Source organism: Mirounga leonina, unplaced genomic scaffold (genome assembly GCF_011800145.1).
Source record: "Mirounga leonina isolate KUSES-001 unplaced genomic scaffold, KU_Mleo_1.0 Mir_92, whole genome shotgun sequence".
In the NCBI taxonomy this organism is placed as follows: domain Eukaryota; kingdom Metazoa; phylum Chordata; class Mammalia; order Carnivora; family Phocidae; genus Mirounga; species Mirounga leonina.
Window position 1 is genome coordinate 10,165,443 of NW_023270852.1, and position 9,182 is coordinate 10,174,624.

General features: G+C 47.3%; 1 protein-coding gene across 1 annotated transcript in view; it reads right to left on the bottom strand.

Annotated features, from left to right (window-relative positions):
- DNHD1 (dynein heavy chain domain 1) overlaps window positions 1-9,182 on the bottom strand; it is a 78,868-nt gene that overhangs the window by 32,773 nt on the left and 36,913 nt on the right. The window contains exons 12-17 of the mRNA XM_034995113.1: window positions 7,926-8,083; window positions 6,948-7,440; window positions 1,546-1,673; window positions 1,245-1,437; window positions 752-846; window positions 50-257 (exon numbers count right to left, since the gene is read on the bottom strand). Coding sequence (XP_034851004.1) covers window positions 50-257; window positions 752-846; window positions 1,245-1,437; window positions 1,546-1,673; window positions 6,948-7,440; window positions 7,926-8,083 — 1,275 coding nt within the window. The remainder of the gene's footprint in view (window positions 1-49; window positions 258-751; window positions 847-1,244; window positions 1,438-1,545; window positions 1,674-6,947; window positions 7,441-7,925; window positions 8,084-9,182) is intronic.

Sequence of the window (9,182 nt, forward strand, 5' to 3'; positions counted from 1 at the left end):
GTGGCCCCTGGCAGCGGCCTATCACTGGGCCGCAAGGGCTGGGTCTCACCTGAAAGGATGAAGGTGCCGCTGTCCTTGGCCACCACCTCCCACTGGGGGCTACGGATCACTTGCTTCTTGGAGCGCTCCAAGGCTGGGGGCTCGTAGGGCACATGCAGGATGAAGTTGATGAGGCGAAGCTGGCGTGACTCCCAGACCCGCTGCAGCCGCCGTAGGGTTTCTTGGGCGTGGACTCGTTCATTTTCACCCTGCCAGATCTGGAACAGCTGGGTCTCAGGGACCAGCACTGGGTGATGGCTCAGGGGATACCCCTGAAGCTGGGACTCAAGGGCCAGGGCTCAAGGGAGTGGAAGTGTCAGAGATTGAGAGTAGGACCATTTGGCTTCAGACATGCCATCCGCAGCAGGCGTTGACCTAAAACTGCTGCCTTGAAACCCACTCTTTTGCAAGGTTTCAGCTGGGGACGCTACCTTAATCAGTTCATGTTGGAACTGGGCAGGTGTTGGGGGACATCTGCAATCCTGTGTGCCCACAACTTTGGGAGTGGGGCATACTCTCAGAGTCTGAAACCACCCATCAGACCCCCACAACCTCCAGGCAGGACAGCAAACTCAACTTCCCACCTTCCCACCCACAAGCCAGTATCTACGACCCCCTGTCGCGAGGGGTTGCTGGAACTTAACTGGATCTATTACAGCTTAGCAAATAGGTCCTGGGTTTGGACCAATTCCTTCTCTCTGGAGGGCCCCACCTGATTGATTCGATCTGCAAAATCCAGCAGCGGAAAAGTGAGCAGCTGGCCCAGTGTTAGGAGTTCCATGTTGTAGAGACTGTCTAGCCCTAAGGCTGGAGGTAGAGGGGACAAGTCGGAGCAACACCCAGTGCATGGCAGAGCCCGGCCCATATCCCAGAGCCCCAGATCTGCAGCCCTGAGCCCAGCCCAGCCCAGCCCCCAGAGAGCAGATCTGAAAGCACAACACAGAGCCAAGAACTCAGAACATAGGGTCCAGAGCACAACACAGAGCCCACAGCTAAGACTCGAGCCTGAGTCTAGCCCAAGTCAGCAGAGAGGACCCACATGATGGTGCAGAGGTTCAGAAATGTTGGTCCCTGTGGGAGCAAGGCAGGGAGCAACCCAGGGAGGAAAGATGTTGCCTATAGGAGGAGCAGGGAACCGAGTTGTTACATCGTTCTAATCCCCACGTCCTTTCCTTCCCCTCCCCCTGACTCTACCCAAAACACACCTCTGAGAAGGGCTTGGAGGCTCTGCAGCTGGAGGCTGCCCAGCTTGGTCAGTAATGGCAGGTAGCTGCGAAACTCCTGCAGGATGCGCACGCAGCACTGCAGGACTGGGCTGTGCAGCCCCAGGCTTGTACTCATCCGGGCTGCCTCCGTCAGCCAGCCGTCTGTCTTCTCCTGGGCCATAGTCATGCTGAACTGGAGCGACAAAGGTTCATGTCAGCCGGAGCCCCTTCCCCACCTTCCCCCGCCCCCGCCGGCAGACTCTCCACTCTCAGGCAGGGGCTCCGAGGGCGGGGTCAGAACCTTGGCAAAAGCCACGCACTTCCATTCGCTGATGCTCTCAGAGATGACCCGGTACAGATGCCAGATGCGCTGCTGCAGGACAATCGGACGGGTCCCGCGGACTGGCAAGGGCACAGGACTCTCGTCCCCTGTGGGGTAGGGCAGGATGAGGCCTGGGCGGGGGGGCGGGGGGGGGGCTGCGCGGGGAGGGGCGTGGTGGGGAATGGTCAGTCAAGAGCCCATAATGGCAGAAACAGTGGTCTGAAAGCCACAATTGTCCAGTACAATGTAGGTGGGGACCATCCAAGGGACAGTTTTTCCTGTTGCTCGGATGCACCAGGCATGCTCTCTCCTGCTGAGGGCTTCTGACTGGAGGTCACTCTTCTGGAACTCTCTCCCCTCAGAGAACCATATACCTCACTCTCTCACCAAATCCAAGTCCTTCTGCATGAGACCCGTGGAGCCCGAGCTGTTACGAACTGCTACCCTCCCTGCCATCCCCGACACCTCTTACCTGCTCTCTTCTTTTCTCTGGGCCACTTCGCCCTTTCTAAAATACCCCATATAATTTGGTTATATTTTACGTTTATAATTTGTTGTCTTTCTCTCCCAGCTACAATATTGGGCCTGTGAGGGCAGGAGGTCTGTGATTTGTCCACTGATACACTGCAAGCCCCGTGCACAGCACAGGCACTCAACAAATATCTGTTAGACAGATGGACAAATCCACAGAGATGCATATGCTAAAGATTGGGCCCACAGAGAAGGCCGTAAAATGTAAATGGAGATGCTTCCTATTTTGTGTACTTCGGGTCATCATTCCCTCCCTTCATCTCATAAGCTGCTGCATTAGTTCTTGACCAATAATTTATATTCGGTTGCGAGGTATGTGTCAAAAGTAATTTACAGGTAATATTAATTGTAGTTCTGAGGGGGCACCTGGGTGGCTCAGTTGGTTGTCCAACTCTTGGTTTCAGCTCAGGTCATGATCTCATGGGTAGTGAGAGAGAGCCCCACGTCAGCTCCACACTCAGTGGGGAGTCTGCTTGAGGCTTCTCTCCCCCAGCCCCTCCCTGCTGGGCATGCGTGTGTGCATGCTCTCTCTCTCAAATAAATAAATCTTTAAAAATAATAATTATTATTATTATAGTCCTGAGATTTGCAATTAAAAGCTATCAGACCAGATTTAAGGATATTGCAGTAAAATTGTCATTCTCATTCATTTGAGTTCCAGTATACTTTCTTGAGTGAGAGAAAAAGTGATAAAATAAAGCCCAGATGCTGGGAATCATGCATCTTACATGTGTAAACATCATCCATCATGGAGAGCAGAATACTGAAAGGCTTAGAATCACTATCACGCTAACAGAGCTCTCATCTGATGCAGGCCCCCCCCAAAAATGATAGTGAATTTAAACTCTTCCAATCTTTCTTTGTCTGAACTCAAAAGATCTGGCTACAGACTCATATAATCTTTGGTAGCAGTTGTCTCAACATCAAATAGTGGACAAATGAGGAACTTCCTCTGTAAGAAAGAACAGGCATTATATCTCCAGACACATGAGAGGAGAAAGACAAACTTGAGGATTAACAGCAAATATCCTCTGACAGACATTTGCTGTGGTATCTACTCAGTAAATTCCACTGCATTTTAAAACTTTATTTGGAAGTGATTTCACTTTTTTTTTTTTTTTTAAAGAGAGAGCACACACGCGAGTGGAGATGGGGCGGGGGAGTGGGAGAGGGAGAGAATCTTAAGCAGACTCCGCCCTGAGTGCAGAGGCCGCTGAGGGGGTCAATCTCAACAACCCTGAGATCACAACCCAAGCCCAAATCAAGAGTTGGACACTTAACCAACTGAGCTACCCAGGCGCCCTGTGATTTCAAATCTTTTAAAGTTGCAAGCAAAAGCGGTAACAAGAATATCTATATACCATTTCCTGAGATTCACTTTTTGTTAACATTTTACCCGTTTTCTTTATCAGTTGTGTTTCCATGCTCTGTGTGTGTATGGGCATATGTATACACAAACACATAATTCTTTTCTGAACTACTGAAGGGTAAGTTACATATTTCATGGCCCTATTATCCGAAAACTCAAATGAGTATTTCCTAAGAAGAGGGATATTCTCTTATATAACTATAGTATAGTGATCAACTTCATATATTACATTGATAGAATTCTTTAATCTACAGTCTGTGTTCCAATGTTGTCAGCTGACCTAATAATGTCCTATATAGCATTTTTCCCCTCAAGTACAGCATCCAGCCCAGGATCAAGTACCACATTTACTTGTCATGTCCCTTTAACTTCTTTTAATCTAGAACATGCCTCACAGCCTTTATCTTTTCTAACAGACATTTTTGAAGTATACTGACCCCCTTGTCTCTTTTTTTTTGTTAACAGAAAGTTCATGTTCTGTATGACTTTCATGACTGAAGTTATTAATTTTCAGCTGGACTACTGAATAGTTTTTGTGTCCTCTGGGTATCATGTCTGGAGGTACATGATGTCCATCTGTCCCTCATTGGTGATGTTAATCTTTGATCACCTGGTCAAAATGTTGCCCAATTTCTCTACTAAATAATTGCTAAGGTGTTTTTTCCCCTCCCTTGCAATTAATAAGTAGTCTCTGTAGGAGAATCTCTAAGACTGTGCAAATGTTCTACTCCTCATCAAATTTGCCCCCAGATTTGACATCCACTAATGATCCTTACCTGATCCAATATTTATTAGAATGTTTGCAAAATGATGATTTTTCCCTACAGATTTTCTCCAGTTGACTCTTGGCACTCTACTATAAGTGCAAGTCCTCATTTCTCCCTCATTGATTTATTTATCTATTTATTATTAGTGTGGATAATCAATTCCTATTTTTCCAATAGTTTACTTTGTACTTTGGTGCTTAAATTGTCCCAGTTTTGGCCAGTGGCATCCCTTCTGTGTCCTTGTGACATGCTCCCATCACTTATTAAAGGAATTTATTACTCTCTTACTTTCTGGGTTAAAAAAATATTCTAGGCTCATCTTGTACCTACCCTGTGATAGCCCTGGAATCATCCACTCTCTGAGGAGCCCTGGTAGGGAATGATCTTAGCAACCAAGATCCATTCAGGTTTATATACACATACACATTCACTTACATACATATATATGTGCACATAAGCATGCATACACATACAATATGTGTGCACATTTTAAAATGCAATGGAAATTACAGAGAGTGGAAGTTTATAAGACAAGCTCATGATATTTCTCCAGGATTCAGAATAAAGGAATGACTCATGATGAAGATAAAAGAAATGGAGAAGAGATCCAGAAAATCCAAAATATAAGTATGAATTCTGAAAGGAGACCAGAGCAAATATAATAACAGCCATTATCAAATAACTGATAAACAGATTACCTATCCAGGAAAAAAAATTAGATTGGTATCAAATTTGCCCACAATGCCAACTATCAGAAGGCAGTGATGCAATAGCCTAAGTTTGGGGAAAAAAATTTGTGAATTCAGAATTCAGTATTTAGCCAAGCTGTGATGTAAGGACATTATAAAGTCATTCTAGGCATAAAGATCTTAGAAATTTTAACATCTCTAACTCCCTTCTTAGAAAAAATAAATACTCAAAGTATCAAAGAAATATTATAGCCATTTAAGGAAAGAATGAAAATAATGAAAAGATGTGGTATTTCTAAAAATGGTAGTGTGACAACACGGATGGACCTAGAGGGTATTATGCTAAGTGAAATAAGTCAGACAAAGACAAATTCCATACAATTTCACTTATATATGGAATCTAAAAAAAAAAAAAGAATAAACAAAAAGCAGAAACAGACCCCTAAATACAGAGAACTCAGATTTGCCAGAGGGAAGGGGGTGGGGGTTGGGCACAATGGGTGAAGGGGAGGGGGATATAGCTCTCGTTATGGAATGAAGAAGTCATTGGGATGAAAGAGACAGCATAGGGATATAGTCAACAGTACTGTAATAGAATTATATGGGGACAGATGGTAGCTGCACTTGTGGTCCACACAGCATAATATATAGAATCATTTGTCAAATCACTATGTTATACACCTGAAACTACTGTAACATTCATTGTCGACTATACTTCAATTTAAAAAAATGGTAGTGGGTGGGGCGCCTGGGTGGCTCAGTCATTAAGTAAGTGTCTGCCTTCGGTTCAGGTCATGATCCCAGGGTCCTGGGATCAAGCCCCACATCGGGCTCCCTGCTCCATGGGAAGCCTGTTTCTCCCTCCCCCACTCCTCCTGCTTGTGTTCCCTCTCTCGCTGTGTCTCTGTCAAATAAATAAATAAAATCTCAAAAAAAAAAAAATTGGTAGTGGGTAAACAAAATCAGTAAACCTTAGATGTCAAAATAGTTGTTAACGTGGTTATAAAACCAAGCAAATGTCAAAAGTATTGAGTAAAATAAAAGATACGTAATGAACAATAAAGAATAGTATTAATAATCTAGCTCTAAGATCCTGGATTCTTTTAACAAACACTGGGAGTCTGGTGAAGAGCCGGGGATGGAAGAAGGAGCTAAAAGCAGTACTGTGGGGTTTCCTGGGCCTAGCATCACAGGGCCTGGGTTCCCAATCTCTTTTCCACAAACATCCCCAATCCCTAGAGGAAAGTTCAAGCTCTGTCGTCTATGTCAGTTAGAGTATGGGACAAGGGTCTCTCCATACTTGGCCAAAGAAAAAGTTCCTTGCTTGAGGAAGGTCCAGGGTGTCCTCCACCTTACATCTGGCCCAATGGCCCTGGGACTGGGGATGCCCACAGGCAGAGTTGGCAATAGTTGGTAGTTGACCAAGAGGCAACTCAGAAGCAATGTGACCTTCCAGGGGATAAAAGTAACCAATAGAAGTGACTGCACCTGAGAAAAGAAACTTGAGCCCACAAAGTTCTTTATGTGCAGAAGGGAACCAGCCTAGCTGCACCATTGTACGGAGGGCTCAACAGTTCTGCTGGTCTCAGCCTATGGGTCAGGGAGACCCACAGCAGCTGCCCGTCTACACCACATTGGCTGGGAGCAGTGGCTACGGCTTATCAAGACCTATTTTTATCTAGGCCCTGCAGCCTGGAACTGGGTTGAATAGGCTAAGAATTACAAGGAGGGCACCTTTTCATTTCTCCTGCACGGGCTTTCAGCCCTCTAACCCCATCACATACTAATGGAACATTCACCTATTTGCCTTCCTGTGACGTCCTGTGAGCCCCCGTCTCCCCACCCTAAGCACAACCCTTGACATAGCCAATGCAAGATTTTATCCTGCAATTTTCATTTATAGAAGAGACTAAAAGGAAGCTATGTGATTCCCGAGACTTGCTTAGGGACACTCAGGACACAGGACCCTTATCTCAGTTGCAGGGTCTATCACAGGATGGTGTGGGGGGCAGGGATCCTCAGTACCAGTGAAGGTGGCGTAGGCATGGTGCAGCTCACTGAGGTGGCTGGCTGTGTTCTGGAACTGACGCTCCAGGGAGATGAGCTGGCGCTCAGTGCTCCTCTGCTCTTGTGCAGGGTCCATGAAGGGGCCGGAGAGGGCCTTGTCAATCAGGCCTTCCAGCTCCACCAGTGACGCGGCTATCAGCTGCTGTAGCTTGGGCACGATGGCATGCCGCTTGCTGAGCAGGAACTCTGAGGCCTGGCTTTTCTCAAATTGAAATGCCTCCCACACATCCAGGAGCTGTGGGGCAAGCAGAACGCGGTCAAGCAGAAGCGTGTGGGGGGGAGGGGGGCTGGGAGGCATGGGTGACTTCGGGAATTGCCTTCTCACCGAGATGTCCAGTGCCTCGTTCTCAGCACTAAAGAGGCTAAAGTGGTTCCGGATGAGTTCGTGGAGTGACCGTATGTATTCCATTCGCTCCTCCAGCATGTTGTACTGCTCATTGGCCTCGTTCAACTGCAGGGGCCACAGCATGAGACCAGCACCCCCACAACCCTGCGCACCAGTCTGGGCTCACCCCTGAGGGGCACTCCCACCTTCTAGAGGCTCCAGACCCCAGCAGCCACCATTAACCCAACTGGGATCAGGGGCACTGTGGGATCAGATCCCATCTGACCCAGGTCTCTGTGAAGACAGTGCAGCTCCGCCCACACCAAATCATGACAGGGCAATAGATCCCTAGCTGACTGTCACAGAGAGCAGAACTATCTCTGAAAGCAGGACTGTGGTTCTCATCTTGCCACGGCCTTTTCCTGACGTGAGGAAACTGAGGGCCATGAGAACAGGGTGAGAGTTAGTAAGGGCAGATCACATACGTGAGCCTAGTTTAAAAGCATCAAGCCCCATTGGGAGCTCACCAGAGACCTGAAGAAGAGTGTGCTGAGCATGTGAGCAAAATGGGCCCCTGGATAAGCTGGGAAGGAAAGGCAGGAAGAGCCTACCTTCTGGGAGCACCGTGCAATGGTATGAATGTCTGAGTTGATGGTTTGGAAGACCTCTGTGAAATCCATGAGCTCTGTTATTAGTTGCTGACTGAGGGTCCAGCACTCATTCTGCACATGTGTAAGAATGTCCTTCCTGATGCTATCCAGCTTGGATTCTGAAGACAGGAGAGGGTCAGATGGTAGGGGGCTATATGAAAGAGAAGGGGTGCTGGGGAAGTGCTGTGGGTCCAGAGTGGGGAAGGAGTAATGGGGAAGCCAGACCATGAATTCATTCCTTCACTCAGTGAACACTTACTGGACCCCCGCCCAGTGTCTGGTCAGTGGCTCTTCACTGGTGCTGTCCACAGCTGTCCACAGCTACTAAAGGCTGTGCCAGGCACCAGGAGACCAGAGTGACTGGGTGGGACAGAAAGTGTTCCCACCCTCAGAAGTTCACAGTATGGTGGCAGAGACAAACACATGGACAATCACAAACCAGTGTGATAAATGCTCTGCAAGTCCTGAGCCTGAGATAGTGAAAGGAGAGGAGGCCTGTGGAGGCTGGGAAAGGCCTCCCCTGGGAGGGAACACTGGAGCTGAATGTGTCGAGTAGCTAATGCTCCAAAGAGCAAAGCCACGCCAAGCAGATGAAATAGCACGTGCAAAGGCACGGGAATGACATGTTCGTGAATAGCAGAATGCCCTATTGCGATGAAAGCTTTCTGTTTGCGGAGCCTTAGTGGCTTTGCTCCAGTAGAAGAGGTACCAAGAAGAAGGTGTAATCTGCTCTTTGTTTTTAAGGATTAAAAGAAGAAGCTGTCAGGTGGATATGGGGCTAGAAGGTAATCTTAGAGGCTGCCTTTGGTGATATGAACAACTCCACCGTTTCCAAGGGCAGGAGTAACATTGGCATGAGGCCTCACCAAATCACTGACAGCACCAAGATACCACTGATTATAAGAAACACCATTTATTTTATATACCACACAAAAAGAAAAAATTGATGCCATTTAAAATCTGACATTCCATCACTTATAATACACCTCTTAAGTTCAGAGATGTTAAAATATGCACAGGAGAGCAAAATACAATATAGAAATATGATATGCAGGGGCGCCTGAGTGGCTCAGTCAGTTAAGCATCTGATTCTTGATCTCAGCTCAGGTCTTGATCTCAGGATCATGAGTTCAAGCCCTACACTGGGCTCCACACTGGACGTGGAGCCTACTTACAAAAGAAGAAGGAGAAGGAGGAGGAGGAGGAGGAGGAGGGGGA